The following is a 25,310-nucleotide window of genomic DNA, read 5'->3' on the forward strand; positions in this document are numbered from 1 at the left end:
CTTGGGGAAAACTTATTCGCTTGCTTACAGTGCAACTGCAGCTCTTTCTCACACTAGGCCAAGGTCAACGGCCAGAGGTCTGCCTCACCCCCTGAAGATGCTCCATATGACAGTATACACATCTCCAATTGGATGGACTATTTGAACTACTGTGCGTGGGAACGTTGCCATAACTTTTTATATGTGTTTTCCACGCGTAAACCCCCAGATCTAGAATCCTTTTCATGCTACCACTTGATTTCCAGTAAAAGTTTCTTTTCTCTGTAATAATGGAGTCTTAAGGGCGTCTTTCTTGGATTTTGAACGGAGCACCACCTGACTTTATTCCAGATCTGACCATCTGGCGCTCAGCTTCATTCTCTCCCAGCCCCCCCAAATGGCTCCACTGTTTCAAGGGGTTTCCCCCCAAGTGCAACCCAAAACCCTCACCCAGTGGAAAGGCCACACCTGGCCAGAGAGGACCTCTCACCCCTGCTTCCCCTCCCCCAAAGAGGGAACCTCCTCCTGGGAAGGGAAGGGTCTCACCATGGCTCTGATGCGGCCGAGATGATCTTGCTTCCACTTCTCCAGGCACCAGCTGAGCAGCTGCCTCCGGTGGTGCTCGGCCGCCACGGTGAGCTGCCCCTTCTGCTGGGAAGAGCTGGCAGAGGCCTCCCTCCAGCGGAGAAATAGCCCCCGTAGCCTCCCTGCAGGGAGAAAGGATGGCTCAGCTGCTGTGACAGCCCCCGGGCCCTGCCTCACTCCTTGGCTGGGAAGGCGGCCAGACCTTGGCCATGTTAAGACTCGTGGGTCTCAGCTCCCAGAATCCCCCAGGCAGCTGTGGGGGAATTCTGGGAGTTGAAGTCTACCAGCTGTCAAGTTGGACAGCTCTGCCCTAGAAACAGAGTGCCCACTTCCAGGACTCTGCCCTGGGCCCATCTGGCGTCACCCCACTGCCAACTTAGATAAGGTGGGAAAGGAAGAGCAAGTGGGGGCTGGTGAGCCACTCCTCCCACCCCAAGTCACAAGCTTCATCAACGCACAAGCCAAACCCCAGAGCAGCCTCCGCTCACTGGGACAGGCTTGCAAAGGATCCCTGGGCCTGAGAGCCAAGCATCTGTTTAGCAAGCTGTGTGGATTCTGCCTTGTGTCCTCCATCGCACTTAGTTCAAGTAGCAAAGAAGACCGACTCCTGGCTCCTTTCTTTTCCCAAGAGTAGCCTTTGCTGAGAACAAAGCGGTTACAGATGAGACGGGAAGGATCTGTTGGCTTGGCCCCAAAATCAATTAATGCAATTAATTCCCCCCTTTCCTCTGGCCCCCCCTCCCCTCCATTATGAATCAATGCCCAATTAAAAGTTCTCGGGTTGTTTTGGAAAGGGACCCTGCCTTCGATCACGCCTTTCCCGTCTCCACATTCCTTTGGCTGCTCTCGTACTGGGTTGGGGCTCCTCAGAGTCTGCTTCAAACCCAAACCCCCCCCCCCAGACCCCCCATATTCCAATCTCTCCCCCTCCCGCCATGGCCGAAGTCAAGCTGGCAAAAGATGCAATGCGAAGCATGCAAGCAGCCAAACATCAGCTAGGGGAACCATCACTGAATGCCGAGGTTCTACTCCCGGGAAGTCTTCTACTTAGGCCAACACAGCAACCGTCTTCTCTTGACCCAGATGTTCCAAAGGTGCTTTTCCAACCGCTAAGAAAGTTTTTTTTTCCTTTAAAATACTTCACTTCTCATCCCAGAGGCTTCTTCAGATCTACTGAAGTTCTACAACTCCCTGGATGACAACTCCCCCCAAAACCCCCCACCAAAACCGTTTTCAGGGATACAAACTAAGAAAGTCCTGCTGTCTTTTGGAAAAGCACCTTGGGGGTCACCACGGAGGATGCAGAATCTCCACAGACTCCTGACCCAGCTCCAAATTCCAGCTGGACTGAAATGGAGAAGCGACTCTCGTGCTGCTAAGGCAGGGATCGCCAAGCTTGGTAACTTGAAGACTGGTGGACTTCAACTCCCGGAATTCCTCAGCCGGCAAAGCCTCCCCAAAGTCTTCAAGTTGCCAAGGTTGGAGGCCCCTGTGCTAAAGGCATCAAAAGAGGTTCACGCAGCTCTGCCTTCGGCCACGCCCCCCCCAGGAGAAAACCTGCCCTGTAATAATGGTGGGCTTCAACCTCGTTGCTGGATGGGAAGAGGTAGGCCTCTACCGCCGGCAAGTGGGAGAGAGGACATGGCTGCCAAAAAGGTGCCAAGTGTTCTGACCAAGGCTTCCCAAGACCGTAATTAAGCACACGCTTAGTCCAAACAAGTCTTGTTTTATTTCAACGCTGGGAATTATGTAACGAGTCCCAAACAGTCCCTCGAGATAAACACCCACCTTTCTCTCCTTTAAATTGCTGCCAACAACTAAAGTGCCAAATGAACTATAAAAAACCAACCAAAGTACAAAGTCCACACAAGAGCTTCAAGGATTAATCCAAACAGAGTGAACGACTTTGCTTCCTGCAAAGATTTCATCACCCTTGCCTGTCCTTTATACCTTATGGGAGGGGCAATCACCTCCCAGACTTACTCCTGAGTCGCCTCTTTTGTCTCAGCTGCTCTCGCCTTCTAGCAGCCCTGCACACATGCGCATTGGGAACAGGCTCCCCTGGGTCCTCTGCCTTGCTGCTGCCAGACTCCAGAGGCTCCGGAGTTAGGACCCCACTCCCAGATGGTCCTGGCCTCATCCCTTGGACGCAGGACCCTCGTCCAAGTCCTCTCCAAACTCCTGGACTGGTTCCCCACTTTTCCCCACTGTCCGATTCCGCTACCGGCTGCATCGGCTGCCGGCAAACCACAACACCAAGGCTGAAAGAATTCCTCCAAAGAATTCCCTCCTTCCCCCCCTTACCTGTCTGCAACTGCCTCTGGGCATCCTTCACCGCCACAGCCACCTTTTCTCGGTGATTGGCACGCAGTGCAGCTGCTTCCCTCCACTGGGACAACACCTGTGCTGGGAGAAAGGAGGGGGCTTGAATATTTCCAGGGCCAGATTTTTTATCTAGTGGCAAGAAAGCATCACAAGACCCTCACCACAGCCGCTCACCGAGTTCCCCTTACTTTGGAGTTCACCAAAACACAGCCCGTGTGTGTGTGTGTGTGTGTGTGTGTGTGTGCGTGTGTGTGTTGATTCCTGTTGTCTCCTGCTGGGTCTGCAGCTGAGTTTGGGGACTGGCCTTCCCGTGCCCGAGGTTACCTTGGAGAGACAGACTCGTCTGTAATGATGCCCAGCCAGCCTGGCCGCCTTTGCTTCCTGCCTGAGCTCAGCTGTGTTTTCCTTCCAGGATCGCACCACCTGCCTGAGAACCGTAGAGGAACAGATGTCTCAAAAGGTCTGGAGCAGAGGTCTCCAAACTTGGCCACTTTAAGGCTTGTGGACTTGAACTCCCAGAATTCTCCAGCCAGCATAACTGCATAGCATAGCTGCATAGCGTAGCATAGCGTAGCATAGCATAGCTGGCTGGAGAATTCTGGGAGTTGAAGTCCACCAGTTTTAAAGTGACCAAGTTTGGGGACCCCTGGCCTTTAGGGTTGCCCCATAGCCCAGCCTGATGTTTGGGGGGAATGGCTTGAGGGCCGTCTTCCCACAGACACAAGGGAGGAGCCCAGCCACCTGAGGAAGGGGGACCACCAGCACCGTGAGACTGAGTCTTGGGGATTACCGCAGCAGCTCCCGATTGTGGTCTCTCTCCTTCTGGGCCACCTGGTGAAGGAGGCACTGAATGTTCTTTTGGTATGCCTGGAAGGAGAGAAGGGCCAGAATTCTTGTCCACAAAAACTTCTCCTAAGAATCATCTTCCTTGCATGAAAAGGGGTGTCAGGATTCCGGCAGTTACCCCAATTAAATCATGAGTCTCGAGCCAAACTTCCAAAACTTAAAAAGGATTTATGGGGAGTTAAAATGTCTGGCACTGCCTGGGTGTAGCCGACTCTGAGACACATCATTCATGGTCACCCCTTGACCCTGGTTTCCCCCACCCCTTGGGTGTATCATAATTCATATTCTCCAATGGGACACCTCCATAGCCAAGAGTCATCAATCATGTTCTCCAGTTAGAATATGGCCTGGCAGAAACTTCGGTCACCTAGTTACTATCTTTGAAAAACTATTTATGGAATGCACTTTCAATTTTCAAGCTGCCACACTGCTCCCCCCTCCCTTTCTGTTGGCAACTCTAAAAAGACCATAGAAATATTTTTTGAGTTAACAAGGGGCTTGAATGTGTCACCCCAGACTTGGGAATGTTTATCTGTGGGGCAGAGACCCCCTTGCTGCTTAAGGACATCACTGAGCACCAAGAAAAGACAAACTTCACTTTTGTTGGCCCAACTAAATGGCATAAGTGTGCACCAAATGTTCATGTTTTCTATGACTTTTCATCCAAACAGTGCAGGGCGCTGACAAACCCTGTGACTACACCACTTAATGACAGCTCTGGTTGCCGTTCTTAAGCAAGGACCTGACATGATCGCGACCTCCAACTTCCCGCTGGCTTTCTCACTGACTTTGTTCTGTGTGAAGCTGGCAGGGAAGGTCACAAACGGTGACTGTGTGATCACAGGATGCTGTGACAACCTAAGGACAAGGCCTGGTCATAACTACCACCCGCTCAGCACCATTATAAGTTTGAGCGGTCATTAACTGAGGACCACTTGTGAGCTTACTCCATTGCTTGATGAAACATTTCTCTTTCCCATTCCTCTTTTTCTTTTAACTAACTGCATCAGCAATCCTTTCCCTTCCACCGTTTCTATCCTGCCTCATTCCTTTTTTCACCTGGTCACAACTCTCTAAGCTTCCTTCGGTTGAAGCGATTTCCAAGCCTTTCAGACCTTCCCCCGTCCTGCTGAGTCTGCTCAGCCTTCCAGCCTCCAAACCAGGATTTGCAGAGATGGGGGACAGGCTCTCATTCTCTTCTCAATGGGGAGAAAACCTCTCCCTCGGTTCAGCTGCAGCCAGCAGATGCTCTGGGGCTGCCCAAAGCGCTGCCAGTCCGAGCCTGGCGACCTACCTTCCAAGCTGCCATGACCCTGCCCAGCAAGGACTGTTGGTAGTGCCCCTCGGCTTGGGCCGCCTTCTTCCACTTCTCAGTCTTCTGCATCTGGTACTGGAAGGGAAAAGGAGCCTGGAGCAGGACTTGCAGGGACGGTCCAGGAATAACAAATAACATGCAGAGAGAGAGAGAGAGAGAGAGAGAGAGAGAGAGAGAGAGAGAGAGAGAGAGAGAGAGAGAGAGAGAGAGAGAGAGAGAGAGTGAATGAGACAGAGAGAGTGAATGAGACAGAGAGCAGGAATTGCAGGGACGGGAGATCGGGACAGATCCAGAAGCCAGGTAACAGGCACAAAGAGACAGACACACAGAAAGAGAGAGAGAGAGAGAGACAGACAGACAGACAGACAGACAGACAGACAGACAGACAGACAGAGACAGAGATAACTTTCTGCAAAGCAGCCATCGCAGGCCAAAAAACGGTGAGTCGGACTACTTCCCAGAGGAGGTGCACAAAGTCATGTCCCTGGCATAGGAACTTCTGCTTGACTTCCAGTGGCACTTCCGTCGAAGACGGATCGGAGACTGCGATTGTGCGTGGCTTCGATCTGTGCTATACCTATTGGAGGGTTCCAAACAGGACCGGATCTACCCTGGAGGGGTGGTGAAAGAGGGGGAGACCACCAGCTGGGTGGAGGGGAGCCTCATCTCCCCTCCCTGGCTAGGTAGACTCCCCTTAAAGACAAGCTGTAGCGGCAGTCCTTAATGGCTGCCCTGAAGACAGGAAGCTATCCGGGAATTAAGTTTGTGCTGGAGCAGTGAAGTGGTGAGCGGTGTGTGACCAGGCAAAATATTTTAGATTTTTTTTCAAGGCAACCCCGAGAAATAGAAGGAAAGAGCCCTCATTTAAGATTGTGGAAGCGGCAATTCGAAAGTAAGAGGGAAATTATAAGGTAAATAAAACTGGACTACAAAAGGATTGAAATGGAAGGGATATTATTCAGAGAAAATCTTTTAAACAATAACAGAATCAGAAATTAAATTTGGAATATTATACAGAAATTGGCATTGATTAGACATTGATTAGAATTCTGGACTTGTTGGAATTGATTAAAAGATAGAATAGCTAATGATTGAAAATTAGCGGAATCAATACAACCGGGGGGGGGGGGGGGACAAAGAAAAGAACTTTAAAAAGTGGAAAGTGAAAAACTGATGCAAGAATGCCACCTAATGGTTAAAGGAACTTTTTTCTTACAATTTTATGGAAAATTACTGGTCTAGTAAATGCGTGAATGGGAAATGAAATAAAATACTATAATATAACAACAACCCGGAAGCACAAAAAAGATAACAGCAAAGGGACAAGCGGAGATAGTATTTTGGGGCTGTTTGGTGAGTTAAAGAAAGAGGAAACCTGCCTAAAAGAGCAAAAAGAACAATGGACATTGCAAAAAGACATGAAAGGAATTAAAACTAAGTTTGATGATAGATGTGATAAACAAAAGGGAAAATACTTCCAAGATTAAACAAAAGAAGAAGAAGCTATATAAGAAGAAATCGCAAGAGAGATCAGGAGAGGGAGGGGGAAAATAAGTGAATGGGAGATGAAAACAAAAGGAAAAAAGAGGAGCTAACAGAAAGGACCGGAAAAACTTAGAAAAGGGAAAACTGGCTAAAATTTGAAGAAATTATAGGATCGAGAGACTAAGAGATGATGGTTAAAGATAAAATAAAGTGGGGACTCCACATGGAAATGTATTTTGGTCTTTTTTAGAAATATAGATTGGGGAGTTTTGAAATTTAAAGTTTATTGGGAATTACTTTCATAAATAAAGAAATAAGCTTAATTGGAATTAAAGGGGAATAAGACCTCACTGTAAGAATATTATATAATTACAATGAAATTGTTATATTATTATTTAAAAAGTGATGAATGAAAATTAAATATAACTTCATAGGTAAAATTTGATTAAATGGAAACAGAGAAAATATGAATATTTTTTTAATTTTATATATATTATATTAGATATGAAATAGAAAATGCAATTGATTATACAAAGGATATTAGAAAAACAAATAATATAGTACATTAGAAATGACTATATTGTAAAGTATTTGCAATTAGATTATTATATTATGATTAAAAAGGTGATGATGAATGAAAATAAAATAAAATCCCATAGACAAAATTTGGCTAAATGGAAACAAAGAGGAAATATGAAATGGTTATATGAATATCTCTGGGATAAATGTAAGATTCATTGTAGATTGCAGGAAAATACCATGTGAATGTATTCGTTTTATTTTATTTTTGTTTTTTGTTTGCTACACATTGGCTTTGAGAAAGTAAAAGAAGAACATATGTAAAATAAAATAGGTAGTAAGCTGGAAATGAAAATAATAGGGGACAAAGAGTGGAAAATATGTTCTAGAAATGTTTTTGTTACTGGATTAATGAATGGAAAATATGAAGTGAAAATTCATTTAAAGATCAATGGTTAATGATAAGGATTTGATATGAAACTAGATAGGAAAGCTGGAGATGTAACTATGACTATGAATGTATATTGTAATCTGGAATCACATTGCTGACTTAAAGAGATGTATAAAAATATATATATATATATAAAAAGAGAGGAAATTCTGCTAGCACCTCTTACTCTCCTGGGCCCCCCCGTTTCGGATGCAGAGAGCGAGCTTCCACTAGCAGCCCCCCCCCCCCGCAACCTGGCTCCTTCAAGGCTCGAAGGCTTCAGGTGCTTGACCTCCAAGTGAAGGCACTCAAGCAAGGGCAGCCGAGGAGCAGAACTCCCATCAAGGTAAACCACCCAGAACTTCCCTGGAGTAAATGGTTTGCTGGGTGGGGTGCAGGTGAGCGGCTGTTGTCAGTTGGGGGGAGGGTCCACAAGGAGGCAAGGCAGGTGTGTCAAGGCTTGGGGTGCAAAGGAGATCCAGCAAGGGTCGGGGAGGGTTAAACGATGGTGCACCGAAGTGTCAGGGAAGCATATGGAGAGTGGGCACCTCTATAAAACCACTATCAATAAAGCCGTTTCATAGGCACATTTAATTAAAAATTGTTTTGACATTGCTTTCATCTTATCTCCCTTTTAAAAAGAAGCAGACCATAAAAGAATTTTGGTGCTCCCCAGTCGTGGAAAGAATGCGGAAGTTTTCTCCTGAAACTTCCTTCTTCGGACAACTTTGGAAACCTCCCTGCCTCTACCAAGGGCCCCCTGCCATGCCCCGTGCACACCGTAAGCGTCGCAGCGTTCACCTTTTTTTAAAAAACAAAAACAAACGCCCCCAAAGGAAGCATTGCGGCTTTGGTGGCTGCCATAAAGCAGGAATTTCAGCTGCATCGGTAGAAAGTTCCCAATTCCATCTATCAGCTTCTTGCTTAGTTTCTGCCCTCTCCAGGCCACACCCGTGCTCAGGAGTGTTGGTTTTCACGGGAGAGCCTCCGTGGCATCTCTCACCTGCCGCCACTTCCTCCACGAACGCCGGAGGAGCTTCTCAGAATGGGAGTGCCAGGCCGCTGCCTCCTTCGCCTGCCTGAAAGAAGCACAGGGGAGCCGAGCTTTGTTGGCAGCAGGTCCTCGGCCGAGAGGCGGGCATGTCACGAGGGAAGGAAGCCAGATTTTAGCCTGGGGATGAGGGCTTCTTAAACTGAGCTCCACTGTATTATTGCTTGAAATGGGACCTCCTGATTGAGCAGGGGGTTGGACTAGAACAGGGGTCGCCAACCTTTTGGACCTCAGGGACCACCAAACTCATAATTTTAAATCCTGGGGACCACTAATATGAATTTTGACTGACAGTGGCTTGCTGACGTTGGTGGGAGGGAGAGAGATCTGGTCTAACCTCCCCCTGTCCCTCTCTCTCATACACACACACACACACACACACACACAGAGGCAGGGGTGGGATTCAAATTTAACAACCGGTTCTTGGGCGTGGCCTAATTTGTGGGTGTGGCTTGGTGGTCATGTGACTGTCTGGGCATGGCTTGTATGTAAATATTATAAATATTTATGTAAATATTCAATTTTTTATTTAAAAAAGAGCAACTTTTACACAAAATCAGGCAAAGCAGGCAGGCAGTTTGAGTTGCTCACAGAATCACAGATTCATTTAGAGATCTGTCTATCTGCCATCGGCTATCTGAGTCTGTCACATAAAATTTGCTTGCAAGCAAACTCATAACATTTGCTAGCAAGCAAACTCACAAAATTAACTCACAACATACCATACAGATCTCAGGGAGCTCCAGGGCGGGTCCAGCCTGAGGAACATCCACCAGGAGATCCCTGCCATTAAGTGGAACCAGGGCAATGGTGGGACCCAAACCGCCTCTCAAGCACCGAGAAGCTCAAGGCGAGGGAGTAGGCCATCCCGGCTCCTTTGCCTACACACAGTTTCTCATTCAAAGCCAAGCCCATCTTTTTGCTAAGAAGGTCTGGGCTCTGGGCTCCAAAGGGGCCCTGCAAACATTCTCAGAGACTCAAAATGAGGGGCCTCCATCTGCCCCCCACGCAGGACCCATAGGGAGAAATTTGGGAGAGAGGACGGAAGCAAGGGGGTGGGGAAGCCTCTGTGTCCTATATCGCCTCACCCACTAGCCCAGAGGTCTCCAAACTTGGCCACTTTAAGACTTGTGAACTTCAGCTCCCAGAATTCCCCAGCCATTCATGCTGGCTGGAGAATTCTAGGAGTTGAAGTCCACAAGTCTTAAAGTGGCCAAGTTTGGGGATTCCTGCAATAGCCATTGTGTGAGAGCATCCGCACAACACTGCCCTCCTCCAGCCAAAGAGAAGCCAGTGACCCCCAGAGAGGCCGTCTTGGGGCACCGCCGTCAGACTGAGGCCACCGAGAGACCAAGGCAGCCATCAGGGAATGGGGGCTGACGTTGGCATTCCCCTCTCTGGGTTCTTACCCTCTCTTCACTTCCCAGATGTTCTCCCTCCAGAGGTACAAAGTGGACCGAAGGAGCTGCCGCCGGTGATGCCCGCTGGCCAAGGCGATGCCCTCTCGCTCTTCCAGACAGGCCAGGGTGGCCCTGTGCCACCGGCCCCAGAACTGGGACAAAACCCGCCGTTCAGCATACCACGTTGCCTGCAAAGAGAGAGGCCGGAGGTTGGGATGGCGGCTGGGCTGTCCTGAGACGGTTTCCTTGGCAGCCTTTTGGCTTCAGGTGGGGAAAAGCTGGGGGTCAGCTGGCTTCTCGGGGGGTGGGGGGGCGTGTTCAGGGACCCAAGCAAGCAAGGAAGGAAAGCCTCTGGTGCAGGAAGAACTGAGGCCAAGCTCAGGACCAGGAGGGATGCCGTCTAGGCCAGGGGTCGCCAGCCTTTTAGACCTCAGGGACCACCAAACTCATCATTTTAAATCCCACGGAGCAGAGACCCTGGGAAAATCCCCCAAAAAGTCTGCAGGAAAATCTCCCACCCCGTTTTCCTACTGATGGATCGTTCCTTATTTGGGGTAGCAGGATACTATCTCCAGCTCTGTTCTCGGGGGGAGGGGGAGGGAGGGGAGAGACTTTTGGCTTCATGCAAGGAAAGCAGCAGAAGTCTCTCTTTCTCTCCCTCAAACTCTGCCAGAAATGAGTCTTTGCCGGCGCAGCCTCTTGGAGCAGGAGGCCTTGCAGGGTCCCAGAGACTCATTTCTGGTGGAGTTTGGGGGAGAGAAAGACAGACTTTGGCTGCTTTCCTTGCGTGCAGCCAAAAGCAGAAGAAGTGGAAAGAAGCCGCCTGGTAGCCAGGCCAGGCATGTGGGGCGAGTGGGGCAAGTCCCTCCCCTCCGCCCTTCCCCGCCCATACTACCTCGTGTTGTTCACAATGCAAGCGACGCAAGCCTTGTGTTCCCACGCAGCCTGGATTAATTGCTTTGGGGGTGACATTTCTCTGCGGACCACCAGTGGTCCCTGGCCCACTGGTTGGTGATCACTGGACTAGGCTGCTCTGTTCCCAGACTCCCTTTGAGACCCAGGCCCACAACCCTCAGGCTGAGGAGCCAGCGATGGGCCTGGAGATGCTCCTCCTCCTTGTGGAGGGGCCTGGCCTGACTCAGCAACAGAGCCGTGCTGAGAAGCCGCCTCAGCCGAAGGCCACACTTACCACCTTCTCTGCCGCCCGTCCATCCCGTTGCTCACGCTGCCTCAACAGCCACTGCGCAAAGACTTGCCTGGTCCATGTCTCCCTGTGGAAGAGCACAGCAGCGTGAGACGCCTGAGAGAGCAGCCCGGCCTCTGTGGGTCTCCACAGCCCACATTCTGGAGCCGTGGGGCTGAGCATGCAAAGGGCAAAGCAGCAGCATGAGGGAAGCCAGAGCTGGACCGGGTGAACAGCAACCTGCCAGGCAGAGCTCCTGCCACACTGTCCCAGGGCCCTCCTCACTTTCTCTGCAGGACAAGGCAGCACAGCAGCCAAGGGACATGGCCCCAGGTGGCTAACAAGGGAGAAGGGTAAGTAGCGTTTTTTTTGTGGAGGGGGGAATGCCTTCCAGTCAGTTTTTGACTCTGGCAATTGTTGGGGTGAATCCCCTGCAGTTTTCATGGCAAGGTTACCCAGAAATGGTTTGCTATTGCCCTCTTCCCAAGGCTAGAGAAAGTGACTGGTTTAAGGTCTCCCAGCTGGCTTACAAGCCCAACACGGGACTAGAACTCATGTTCTTCCCTGGGCCTAAAACATTACACTGAAGCGGCTCATCTAAACTTTGCAAGTTTTGAAATGAGCCAAGATGGGGGCTTCTGGTTTGAGTTTCTTCGGCGCAGACCGAAATCCGCGATCGTGCACGGTTTCGATCTGTGCTCGCCGCCAGAGCGCCCCGAGCCGGCTGGTTTCGGGGCTAAGCCACCCTGTAGAGGTGGTGAAGAAGGGGGAGACTGCCAGCAGGGTCGAGGAGAGCCGCATCTCTCTTCCCCAGCTGGCCATTACTCCCTTTCCCGAAGGCGGTTGCAGCGGTGGTCAGAAATGGCCACCTCAAAGAAGAACTGAACTGGAAAAGAATGTGCAGGAGGAAGATAAGAAGAAAAAGTTTTGGTTGACCGGGTTAAATCGAAAAAGCAACAACATAAGCTACCCTGGAATTTAAATTTAATAACATTGTTCCCAAAGAAAATTTTGAAGCTGCGAAGGAGAGAGAGAAGGGAAAGGATTAGGTTTTTTTTTTCCTTCCATTCCTTATACTGACAGCTAAGAGACTTAAGCAAGAAATTGAAAACAACCCACTTTGACATTAATAGGCATCTAAGCTGAAAATAAAAGTCAAAGGGATAATAAAGATTTCTGGATATTTAAAAGTTTTTAAAAGCAGGAAAGGAGAAAAAAAAAGAATAAAAGGGCAGGATCTGGAAAAATGGAGGAGACTGCCTGGAACTAAGGAATGGAACTATAACTAAAAGGAACTTACAGTGAAATTTTAACAAGATTCCTCAAAGATACATTTCAACTGAACAAAATAACAGAACCCCAGGAAGAGAAAGTGGGAAAAAGAAGCAAGAAGAAACAGCCTTGGATTATTTGGATTACTTGGTGATTTTTGGTTTTTGCATCTAGATGACTAAAATTAACCGGGTGGTCGTTTAAAAGTCTTTAAAATAGTATCACTCTTAGAAGAACTGAAAATGGAACTTAAAAAATGGAAAGAAGATGCACAAGAAGGGAGAGGTTCTTTTGGTTTCGTATTTCAATTCTTAGAAATGGAGATCTGGAACTATGAGAAACAACAAGAAACGCTTGCAGAACAAGAAGATTGGGACAAAGAAGAAGCCATCTTTAATGATCAAATAATTTTAAGTGGGGGGAAAAAAGAAAAGGGGGGAAAGAGAGTGAAAGGTTTAAGATGAGAAAAAACAACCAAAAAGAAGAAGAACAATTTGAAAGATAAGTATAATATTAGAAAGCAACAGAAGAGGGGATTATAGATGAGAGAGTTAGAAGTAGAGAGACGAGGGGTAAAAGGGAAGGGAGAAGAAGAGGGGGAAGAAGGCAAGGAAAAGAAGTTGTAAAAGACAGAAACAAGAAATGGAGAAACAGGGAAAAGATATAAGGATTGTAACCATAAGCTTGTTTAGAGATAATGGGTGAAAATTTAATTGTAAAAGGGATGCTGCAAAGGTACATAAGATAGCATTGTTATATTACAAACAGAAATAATTTTAGAAAATATGACTAAAATGATGGATAAAATATTTACTGTAATGTAGTGGAATGTTTGTTAATAAATAAATGAATTAAAGTGATTGAGAGAATTAAATGGGAACATTTTAATTATTAATAATGATTTATAAAAATATAAGTGAGAAATATGAAAAAAAAAAGAATTACCGTATATGCTCGAGTATAAGTCGACCCGAATATAAGCCGAGGCACCTAATTTTACACAAAAAAACTGGGAAAACGTATTGACTCGAGTATAAGCCGAGGGTGGGAAATGCAGCAGCTACTGGTAAATTTCAAAAATAAAAATAATTAATTTGGGAAAGCGATCTCACTATCATGAAAGGTTTAATTGATTCACTAACCCAAAAGAAGAAGATGATGACAGCGGGAGGCAGGAGTCACTCTCTTCCCCTCCTCGGAGGCCCCTGAGTCAGGAGTCGCTACCGCCGGCACGGCCCCAGTCCCGCCGCCTCGGGAAGGGAAAGGCAAAGCGCTTTTTGCCTTTCTCTTCCCGGCTGCTGTTGGGAGTCGCTGCCGCCGGGCGGCCCCAGTCCGCCGCCTCGGGAAGGGAAAGGCAAAAAGCGCTTTGCCTTTCCCTTCCCAAGCGGCGGGACTGGGCAAGCTCGGCGGCAGCGACCCCAACAGCCCAGCCGAAGGAAAGGCAAAAGCGCTTTTGCCCCTTCCCGGCGGCGGGACTGGGCGCCCGGCGGCAGCGACTCCACACCATTTTTTTTTCAGAGGGAATCTGACTCGAGTATAAGCCGAGGGGGATTTTTTCAGCACAAAAAATGGGCTGAAAAACTCGGCTTATACTCGAGTATATACGGTAACTATAGAAAATTTATAAGTGTTCCCAAGGAAGTATATTTAATTGAAAAGAAATGTTAAAGATGTTAACATTTTAATGAATATTAATGATTGAATTGAATTGGAATGGAATGTGTGTTTTATTTACATATATATATATATATATTTCTTTTTAAGAATATAGTGTGTATTTCAAGAATGTATGAAGCAGAATTCGATTGGAAGTTATGTATTATATTGAATGCTATAATCTTAAAGGTATACATTGAAGCTTAAATAAGAGTTTGAATGGATAAAATTAAAAGATATAAAGGTGTCAAACTCCAATTGGTAACTACGGGGAAAAATTTGTTTAATAAAAAAAGATAATATGAAATTGAAACAGGACAGACAAAACTATAAATATAATGATTTGAACTGAGATGAGATAATTAAAATAAAGTTGAGAAAATTAAAAGAGGGGAAAAGCTATGTAGAAAATATAAAACGGGAATAAGATATGGAATAGAATATAAAAATGAGCATGAAATTGAGTTTTGTGTCTGTATGAAGAAGTGATAACCTGGGACCATGCTATTTTCAAAAAAAGATGTTTTATTTGTATTTTGTTTTTGTGAAAACCCAAATAAAATTTTCAAAAAAAAAAAAGAAAAAAAGAAATGAGCCAAGACAACCTTGAATTGTGGACTGAAGTGGGCAGGACAAACTAATATGAGGAATAGAGTCCAACATCAGGGGCGCAAAAAAATGCCAGGCAGAACTCTAGGATCTTGGCTTGGCAGCTCCAGAGTCAGAAAAGATTAGGAAGTTTTAGTAGACTGCAACAGTCTCACACAGGGACTAATAAGGAAAATGGGGTCTGGGCGAAGAGGCACACAGGCTGCAGGGCATGGGAAGCAACTGTCCCTCTCCCCTCCTCTGACTTGCTCAGCCTCCCCCCACCCCAAGAACCCTGTGCCCAATCCTGGCCCCACCATCCAAGCAGGATGTTGGCAACCTGCAGTGCGCTCAGAGGACGGCTATCAATGCAGGGAAGGCCCTGGAAACCAAATCTGGCCAGGACCGGATGAAGGAAGGGGGTATATTTAGCGTGCAGCACAGAAGGCTGCGGAGAGCTACGATGGCCCCTTTCAGAGGTCTAAGGCCAGAACCAACAGACCAACGAAACTACAAGGAAACCGATCCGGGTTAGATGGGCTGCTAAAAGAGGCAACGGAGGAAGAAGCTGCCTCATGAAATGCTGTATTCCCTTCCATGAAAGGTGTTCAAACCGAGGCTGCATTGAATCAGTCCCAAAAGCGGCAGCGGATCCTACATGGACTTGTAGGAGGGATTTTGCAGCCTGTGAGGCCCTTTCTAGCTCTTGGGACGCCACAGTTCAAGGATGGACCCTCCCACCAGCTTCTTTGATTCAGCATCCCTGATATTCATGGCTGAGCTACAAACCTTTCTTAGTGTCAACTCATAAAATATTTCTACGGTCTTTTTAGAGTTGCCAACAGAAAGGGAGGGGGGAAAGGAGTTTGAAAGAGCAGTGCAGCATCTTGCAACCGAAAACGCATTCCCATAAATGTTTTCAAAGATAGTAACTAGGTGACTGAAGTTTCTGCCGGGCAAAATCCTAACTGGAGAGCATGATTGATGACTCTGGACTCTGGATGTGTCCCATTGGAGAATATGAATTATGATACACCCAGAGGGGTGGGGGAAAACCAGGGTCAAGGGTGACAATGAACAATGTGCCTCAGAGACGGCTGCACCCAGGCAGCGCTGGACATGTTAACTCCCAATAAATCCTTTTGAAGTTTTGGAAGTTTGGCTCAAGACTCATGAATTAAATGGGGGTAAATGCCGGAATCCTGACCCCTAGCTTTGCTCCTGGAGCCTCTCAAGAGAAGACGACGCCAAGATCCACATCAGGCAAGAAAGAAACAGAGGCTGCAGCCAGCCCACCCACCTGTGATAGCCGGCGGCCACCCCGTTCATCTCACTCCACCAGAGCTGGTGATCCTTGAACAGTTCCCAGGCCTGAAAGGCAGCAGACAGGACCACGGCCTCGCGATGCTGGTCGGCTTTGGCACACTGCAGCTGAAGACAAAAGGAGACTCTTCATGGGGATTTCTGATCGTCCACCAGTCTCCTGGCAGGAAGCAACAGCCGACCAAACCATGTCACTCCAGTGGGAGACGCCAACCCAGAACACTTTCTCAGAGCTTAAACTTTGACCCTTCTAAGGCTCTTAGCAAGTCCTTGCTTGGAAACAGCTGCCTTAGGAGCCCTTGATCTACGACCTAGCACAGTGATGGTGAACCTAAGAAACTTGCGTCCCTGGTTGCACATCATGCCGTCTTTGGAGGCATGTTAGGCCTCTGGAAACCTCTGGAAGTCGTGCAAGAGGGCTCTGCTCTCAGGCAACCTCTGGAGCCTCCCAAAAGCATGTGAGAACTGGACATACTTCATTGCTCATTTTGGAGGCCGTGGAATAGCATTCTCTGAGATTTTCAGGCCTCATGCAACCCTGGGCTACGTTTTGAAAAATATTTACATTTATTTATTTAATAATAATAAATTTAAATAATTACTCTTTGTAATGAACTGTTTCTCCTTTGTTTAGGGATTTGTGTGTGTGTGCATTTTCTGAACTTCTGACAAGCTGATCGTCCAATCTAAGCTGCGGAAGGACTGTCCCTCCACATCCTCGGTCGACTGGATCAGCCACTCGTGGCGCTTGGGAAGATGGGGGCCCTCCTTGCCTACCCCCCAAATGCAGGAAGCACAGGGCAACCTGGGGCTGACAGGTCTCCCTCTTCGCCCTCCCTCCCTCCCAGGCCTTGCTGCTTGAGGAGGCAGCTCACAGGCAGAAGCAGAAGCACCCCACCCTTACACGGACACCCAAAGTCCTCAGAGCAACTCTTGGGGCCAACCAGAAAAGGGGAAGAAGGGGAGCCAGTGGCCTTGCTTCCAGCTCCCCTCCCTCAGCCCATTTCTCCCGTAGGGCACCTTTTAAAGTCTGAGGATGGAGGCCCTCTGGCTTTTAGTACTCTACAAACACTATAAAACAAGGTGTTGAGACTCTAGAAAAAGTGCAGAGAAGAGCAACCAGGATGATGAGGGGACTAGAGACTAAGGCATATGAAGAGCGGTTACAGGAACTGGGCACGGCTAGTCTAGGGAAGAGAAGGACCAGGGAAGACAGGAGAGCATCTTCCAATATTTGAGGGGGGCTGCCCCAGAGAGGAGGAAGGGGGTCAAGCTATTTTCCAAAGCAGCTGAAGGCCAGACAAGGAATAATGGATGGAAACTGAACAAGGAGAGATTCAACCTGGAAATAAGGAGAGATTTTCTGACAGTGAGAGCCACTCAACCCATGGAACAGAAGTTGCCTTCGGGGGTTGTGGGAGCGTCATCCCTGGAGGCTTACAAGGAGAGATTGGACTGGCATCTGTCAGAAATGGTGTAGGGTCTCCTGCTTGGGCAGGGGATTGGACTAGATGACCTACAAGGTCCCTTCCAAGTCTGATTATCTGTTCTTTGTTAACAAACCTTCTTCTGTGAGCCTTTGAGAGTGAAGGGCCAAAATAAAGGCTAGGAAGGAAGGGAGCAGTCAGGCTCGGGCCCTGGTGTGAAGTTCAGGGGGTGGGGGGGGTGAGGTCCCTCTGTTCCCACGTGGGGACTGGCACTCAGGGCTTCCTTTTGATGTTGGCTCACCTTCTGTTGTCTTTCCCCGCAGGCTCGCTGTCTCCAGGTCCGCAGAGACGTCTGCAGCAGCCCCCGGCTGGAAGGCAAAGTGGGCGCTTCAGCAGGGGGTTAGCTAGCTAGCACTCCGTAGCCAGTTCTGGATGCTCAGGGCCAGGGAGAAGCTTTCCCCGGGGACAAACTGAATGGCACAGTGAAGCAGAGCAGAGGTCTCCAACCTTGGCAACTTTAAGACTTGTGGACTTCAACTCCCAGAAGAGCTGGCTGGAGAATTCTGGGAGTTGAAGTCCACAAGTCTTAAAGTTGCCAAGGTTGGAGACCTCTGAAGCAGAGGATGAACAAAATCCCAACTTGCAGGGCCGGGCCAATGGTACGTCTTTGGGCTTATGAGGAGGGCCTTTCTTGCTTTTTTTTTTTTGCTTAGTGCTTCAAAATTCACCAGTTGGAGCTGCTGACAAAAGCGGTGCCTGCAAGCATTCAATCTAGGGCTGGCTCTGCTCCAGGCGAGATCTCCAGCAAGCCCAGAACCTGGTTGTGAGCTGGAGGGGAGAAGAGAAGAGAAGCGGCGGCAAATAAAGAGCAACTCCATTCACAAAATTCAAGGAGAGAGAGAGGGGCTTCTGCTTGCTTATCCCCAAACAAAGCTGGCTGGGGAATTCTGGGAGTTGAAGTCCTCCAGGCTTCAAGTGGCCAAGGTTGGAGACCCCGGCTCTAGCCCATCGTGCCCCGTTGCACAAGTACGAAATGTCAGAGTCTATTCGTGAGCTGGAACAGAGCATGGGAACAAGGTCAGCCAATGAATAGGTGTAGCAACTAAGCCAGCCAATGAGGACTGCTTGGAAACTGAAACTAGAAGTAGCTTAGGCATGGCTCTATGTTGAGCTCTGCAACTCTGCAGCTATGTTGAGCTCGGAGTCTGTCTATTGAAGATGAAACGGCTTCTCTCCTCTGCTGTGCGTCTTGCTTGCCTGCTGAACTAAAGTGAAACTGAGGCCTGTTTCTGCTGAAGTTGAGTTGCTGTTCTGCTCTGAACCTGTAACTTGTCTGCTTCTGTTCGAGTTTGCTCCATGTTGGACAAATCTACAACTGGTATTGTAAAATTTACTTTATACATTTATAAAGAAGTTAAATGAACCCTCAGTCATCTGTGTTTACTTTTCCGGTGCTGAATTTACGCTGCAATACTCTGAACATGAAAGGACGTCGGGGGTGGGCCCTCACTGTGGAGAAAAGATCGGCACAAGTCGGTCACAAGGAGTGTCCGGCCCTGCCTCCCCTTCTCTGATGCTGCGCAGGATTTTCACAAGGACCTCTGTTATTCTATAGGCAAGCTAGGGGGAAACCCAGCCCAGCCCCGGCCCACCCTGCTCCCCACGCTTCATAAACTGGACCCTCGCTGGCACAAGAGAGAGAGAGAGAGACAGAGACAGAGACAGAGAGAGAGAGAGAGTCACAAGCCCCTCAACAGCACCTGTGGTGAGAAACGGCTGCCAGAGTCAGCGGGCGGTGCTGCTCGTCCTCTTTCTGCTCCAGGTGAGATCTCCAGCAAGCCCAGAACCTGGTTGTGAGCTGGGGGAGAAGAGAAGAGAAGCGGCGGCAAATAAAGAGCAACTCCATTCACAAAATTCAGGGAGAGAGAGAGAGAAGCTTCTGCTTGCTCATCACCAAACAACAGCAGTTGCCACCTATGACGGAATTTGGGTCCCAGGGAAGACCGGATCACACTTACCTGTCACCCAGCTCTACCTTCCATATAATGAACAAAAGGTTTTTCCTCATCACCTCCGGGGCCCTTCCCAATCACAGACAAGGACTCCAATTCTTGAAAAAAATCCCTTAATTATCAAGTTGGGCTCAATCATATCGTGGTCTCCAACCTTGCCAACTTGTGGAAGTCCAAGGTTGGGGACCCCTGCTCTAAGGGCTCTCTGGTCGCATCTATCCATCTGCCTTGCCTCCCCTCTTCCCCTCTGCCTGCTCTCCTCCATGCTGGCAAGGATCCCCTTTTTCCTAGAGCAGGATCTGCTTAGGATCTGAGCCCAAGTTGTGTGTTTGCTGGTCTCTGCTCTCAGGGAAGCAATCCGTCTAGATTTGGTTCATGACTGTTAACTGCTTCTTCTGGCATCTCCTAGTGCCCTTAATAACTGCATCCAGATTCCTAATGCAAACGTTCTGTCTTCTTTCCCTTTTTTTTACTACCCAGCTTTCACCGTTTTACATAATCTCATTTTTAAAAAACAGTCTAATCTTTCAGTATGTCCTTTTCACTTTTCCTGCGCACACCCTCTTCAGCTACCTTCGAGCCCCATGAACGCAAAGCTATCTACCATTTTAATTTCTTTGTCATCATCGCTAATAATTTAACAACTATTGTTTACATTACTCAGGTTTTAAATCTGTACAGATGCATTAAAAAATGAATAATAACCCCTTAAAAAGCTCAGTTGCGGTCTGTTAATTTGTCCCCTCCCCCATGTGTCCTACATGGCAGAAAAATGTAAAGAAAACACCTTTCTCGGGGTGAGGGTTGCGTAGATGCAGCAGGGGAAGAAGGCAGCTCACCACGATCCGGTGCTGCTGACAAGCCAGGTTTCTTCTCACTTGCTTGAGGGAAGCCTCCCGAACGTTCCTCCACAAGGCACGAAACCCCCAACTCTGTGGGAAGGGAGAGAGCAGCTGGCCTCCGTTCCAGACGCAGAGAACAGCCTCTGGAGCAGCCTTTCTTGTCTGGGCCTTCGGCTGCCTGGGCAGGTGCCAGGGTGCAGCACGCAAAGCACCTCTGCCAGCCGCCTGCAAGAGGCCGAAGCCTCAGGCCTTTTCTTTGAGAAACCCCAAAGCTCTCACCAGCAGGCGACGGTTATGGTGGCTTTGAGCCAGCCGGTAACGCTCTGCCTCTTCGGCACACAACACCACATCTGACGGCTGGGTTAAGAAATGCAACAGACTGGAAAAAATTTTGGTTACAGCATTAATTTGGAAGATTGGGAAAAACTATGGGAAATAAACTATATAACTCTATCAGCAGCATACAAAAAGAATTTGTACAAAATGTTTTACCATTGGCATTTACTCCCAGCAAGATTGGCTAAGATGTTCCCTAATAGGTCAGCAGATAGTTGGACATGTAATTATAAACAGAGAACCTATTTCCAGGGGTGGGATTCAAATTTTTTAACAACCGGTTTTGTGGGCATGGCTTAGTTGGTGGGCGTGGCTGGTCATGTGACCGGGTGGACGTGGCTTGGTGGTCATGTTATTGGCTGGGTGTGGCCAGCTCAATATCACTCACATCAAGGCATGCATCTCCTCACCTGGCCTCTCATGACTGTGGGGGTGCTGCAACAATCGTAAGCGTGAAAAATGGTCATAAGTCACTTTTTACAGTGCCATTTTAACTTTGAATGGTCAAAGTACAAGCAAAGGAGGGGAAAGAAAACTCCAGAGTTCCTGAGACAGGAAGTCTAGTCCTGCCACGAATGTAATAAGGGTTAACGGAGAGGCAGTTTCTGTAAGCAACACCAGAATGTTTCCTTCCTGCCTTCCTTACAGGATTAGCCCTGTAATTTCTTCTAACAACCGGTTCTCCGAACTGCTTAGAATGTTAACAACCGGTTCTAGCGAATAGGTGCGAACCTGTAGAATCCCACCCCTGCCTATTTCCATATGTGATGGACATGCCCTCAAGCTAAAAATTATTGGTTTAAAATTAGGAAATGGCTGGAGGAAATTACAAAACAGAAAATTGAATTGAGACCAGAGACATTCCTATTGGGTATATTAAGAGATAAAATAAGTAAGAAACTCCAGTATATTATATTACATATTATAACTGCAACAAGAATAGGCTTTGCCCAGAATTCAAAAGTGACAGCATTCCCTCTGATATTATGATAATAAAACAGGTTTTAGAGTGTGCAGAAATGGATAGGCTTTCAATGGAAATGAAGGAGAGAGAAGAGACAGAGTACTGCGAAATTTATGGTATAATTGGCTGCAAGGTAGACACAATAGAGAGATGAAAGGTGTGATGGTGTGATGAAATAATTTGGCATGAATAGTCTTAACTATGTATACTTATGTATAAATATGTAAATAACTACATAAATGTATGAAAATATGACATAAATCAAATGTAAAATAATTGTAATAATATTTAGTAATATTCTATATACTTAAGAATATGTCAAATTGAGTGAACACTATTACAAATATGCTGCAATGAATGGAAATATGTTTTTAAATTGTTTTTAAATTGTAGAATTTAATAAAGATTTTTAAATATTAAAAAAGAAAGAAACGCAACGGCCTGGACTAGCCTGCAGCTGTTTTATCTCTCAAAGGAGGAATGCAAGATGAAGATGAATTGGTGTGGCTCAAGCACTCTTTCAACTTATCCTCATCGTCCAAACGGGATGGACGCCTCGGTCGCTGTCTGAGTTAGGAGACAGTGGCCCTTCTGTCGCCTCTATCTATCCTGGGACTCCCAATGCAGGGTCAGCTTTTCTGGCTCCACAGGCTAGTGGCAGGGGGGATGGTTTCCACGCGTGCAGCCTAGACCCTGGGCGTGCGCAAATGCAGCCTTGCATGCTCACCCGCCACTTGCGCAGCCCGGTTCCCAACAGGCTGTGGACTGGGGGCCCCTGTTCTAAGGGGTTTATTACACGGGACTCCAGGCGATTGGCACCAACAATAAAAGCAGCACCGGTTAAGATCATGCCATTTGCCTCAGGAGGCCACCCACTCCATCCCACCAACAGCTCCAGGTGCCTTTCAATCACCCTGAAAGGCTAACCAGGGGAGGTGCCATGATTTACCTGGGGGAAAGGGCCTCTTTTCAACGCGCCTCCTGCACAAGCAGATTCTACGGAGTCTTCCTGGAGCCAAGCCAGGTGGGCTTTTATGCCGGTCTTTGCATACAGCTTTCCTTCGTGTACATTCCTACCTTATTGTCTATTAAACTTATTGGCTGCCCATCTGACCACAAGGATTAAGGTTAGCCCCTAAGATAAATTTCCATTTTCTTCTAAATGACACAGGTGAATCTCGCTTTCTTCTACCCAACCAAAGGATTGATTTTTTTTCCGCGAGCCGTCAAGGCTTTTCAAACGTAAGCTGACAGACACAAAGCTGGGGCGTTGTGACCCTGTTGCGAATATGTATACTGTGTATATACCGTACGTACAATGGCAATAAAGAATTCCAATTCAGTTCAATTCACCCCCAACAGCAGGAGAGCCCAGGAAGCGGATACAGAGTTCCCACCGGGCAAAAGCCCTTCGCAAGGCTGTGCCGGCTGCCTGCTGGGCGAGGTGCTCCGACTGCTCCTTGTGTCTCTGCGCCAGTTGCCAGGCCGAGAAGTGCCGGTGGAGGAGCTGGGCGTGATGGTGCTGCAAAGCCAGCCCTGGGGAAACAGACAGGACCTCAGGGGGATGGAGACCTTCTCCTGATACGCGGAGAGTCCTCCAGTTACCACCATAGCCGAACCCAGAAATTTATGTCGCTGTGAATTCCCCTGGTTGTTAACTAAGTGGATTTTTGTCAGGTGAATCCCTGCAGTTGTTAAGGGAGTCACACAGTTGTTAAGTGAATCTGTCAATTTCCCCATTGACTTTTGCTGGCCAGAAGGTCGTAACAGGGGAACACGTGATTCAAGGATGCGGCCGCTGTCGTAAGTATGAGTCAGTTGCCAAGCATCCGGATGTTGATCATGTGGCCATGGGGGGAGGCTGCAATGGCTGTCAGTGTGAAAAACGGTCCTAAGTCACATTTTCAGTGCCATTGTAACTTTGAAGGGTCACTAAATGAACTCTTGTAATTGGAGGACTAGCTGTACTAGAGGGAGGTGTTCATCTATGAATCCTGGAGTGAAAAGCGGGATTTAATACAAGGCCAACTGTCCAAAAGAATCCCCTGCCCTAGGACGGTTACTTAACCCTAAGAAGTTCAACTAATGCCTTCAAGTCCATGTGTGGATACCGTAAACTTTGCCATCCCATTCATGGCCTTGACACCTCCATCTGGACGTAGTTTGACATCAGCCAATGGGCTTGGCCTGGAACAGGGGTCTCCAACCTTGGCCACTTTAAGACTTGTGGACTTCAACTCCCAGAATTCCTCAGCTAGCTTTGCCTCGGCTGGGGGGAGCTTGCAGGCCAGGGAGGAAGAGGGGGAGGAGCTGCCTGCTGTAGTCAATGCCAGAGGCAGAGGTCTGCCAGATGGCTGGGGAAAAGGCCCCGCCCTTCTTGATGGGCTGCACTGGGAGCTATTTAGCCCAGCAGGCAGAAGCAAGGTGTGTGGGTCATGGCCAGATGCTTGTGGGACGCTGCAGTTCGTGAGCTAGGGGGATTGAGTTTAAGTTGCCGGGAGGTTCTGGGTGTGTGTTTTGGACCTTCTTTGAGCAGCTGGTTATCTGCTTGATGGACTAATTGGCCATTGCCTGGACGTTTAACTCTGGGGTTTGTTCGTGGCCGGTTTCGCTTGGAAATGGCCCCCTCTAAACTCATCTCCTGGGCTGTCCCTGCGAATTCTACTTGTAAACTCTGACCAGTGGACTGGCTGACGAACCTAACGGGAGGCTCCAAACCTCAGATTGGATTTCTGGGAGTTGAAGTCCACAAGTCTTAAAGTTGCCAGGGTTGGAGACCCCTGGCCTGGAGAATCTCCTCTGTTGGGGTCACTTGCCCCAGCCCACCAGGCCATGCCTCGTAACCCTCCCACCCAGGGGACACACACACACACACACCGCACCTGCCACGTGGGAGAAAGGGACTCCTTTTGGGACACTCACTGTTCCTGTGCTGCTTCTCCCTCCGCTGGTTCACATACTGGAGCCAGGACTTCCAGACCTTCCTCATCGCCCAGTGCTGCAGGCACCTCGCTGCCCAGCTGGCTGTCGCCCTCTCCCGCTGGCGTTGTCTGTCGAGGGCCTTCCATTGCAGCCAGGCCTGGTAAGAAGAGTGACCAGGGAAGCTAAGAGCCAGAGGCAGGCACGGAAGGCCAAACTAAAGCTGACCAACCAGGGCCCTGCCCTCATTCCACAAACCCCAGGTTCTTAGGGCGCGGGAGCTCAGCCTTCCCTAGTGGGCCTAAAGTCCGTGAAGGTTCTGGACTCACATGAAGTTGCGCGCTGTGTGCCCACTGCCGAAGGGCCTGGGACTCCATCCCATGGTACACCTGACTCCCGCACCATCGCTTCTGCCACAATCCCCAAGAGAGCCTGCTTGAAACAGGAAGAGATTTGAGAATGTCAAGGGCTCTGTGTCAACTCATGAAATATTTCTATGGTTTTTTTTAGAGTTGCCAACAGAAAGGGAGGGGGCAGCAGTGCAGCAGCTTGCAACCCGAAAGTGTATCCCATAAATGTTTTCAAAGATAGTAACTACACGACTGAAGTTTCTGCCACGCAAAAATCTAACTGGAGAGCATGACTGATGACTCTTGGCTATGGATGTGTCCCATTGGAGTGTGTGAATTGGGATACACCCAGGGGGTGAGGGAAGACCGGGGTCGGGGGTGATGGTGGGTTGTGTGTCTCAGGGTCGGCTGCACCCAGGCAGTGCCGGACAGTTTAACTCCCAATGCATCCTTTTTAAGTTTTGGAAGTTTGGCTCGAGGATTCATGATTTAAATGGGGGTAA

The 25,310-nt window shown here is 48.3% G+C and overlaps 1 protein-coding gene across 1 annotated transcript in view; it reads right to left on the reverse strand.

The window, feature by feature from the left end:
- SFI1 (SFI1 centrin binding protein) overlaps positions 1-25,310 on the reverse strand; it is a 48,668-nt gene that overhangs the window by 10,790 nt on the left and 12,568 nt on the right. The window contains 16 exon segments of the mRNA XM_087943066.1: positions 526-686; positions 2,869-2,965; positions 3,214-3,316; positions 3,680-3,756; positions 5,030-5,125; positions 8,488-8,563; positions 9,945-10,123; positions 11,125-11,206; positions 15,935-16,065; positions 17,686-17,752; positions 19,145-19,242; positions 20,236-20,328; positions 20,518-20,588; positions 22,925-23,074; positions 24,461-24,617; positions 24,787-24,889. Of these exon segments, the coding sequence (XP_087799192.1) occupies positions 526-686; positions 2,869-2,965; positions 3,214-3,316; positions 3,680-3,756; positions 5,030-5,125; positions 8,488-8,563; positions 9,945-10,123; positions 11,125-11,206; positions 15,935-16,065; positions 17,686-17,752; positions 19,145-19,242; positions 20,236-20,328; positions 20,518-20,588; positions 22,925-23,074; positions 24,461-24,617; positions 24,787-24,889 (1,741 nt within the window).

This window comes from Notechis scutatus, chromosome 13 (genome assembly GCF_049901735.1).
Source record: "Notechis scutatus isolate UNSWTSFEM ecotype Mainland chromosome 13, rNotScu1.2, whole genome shotgun sequence".
Lineage (NCBI taxonomy): Eukaryota > Metazoa > Chordata > Lepidosauria > Squamata > Elapidae > Notechis > Notechis scutatus.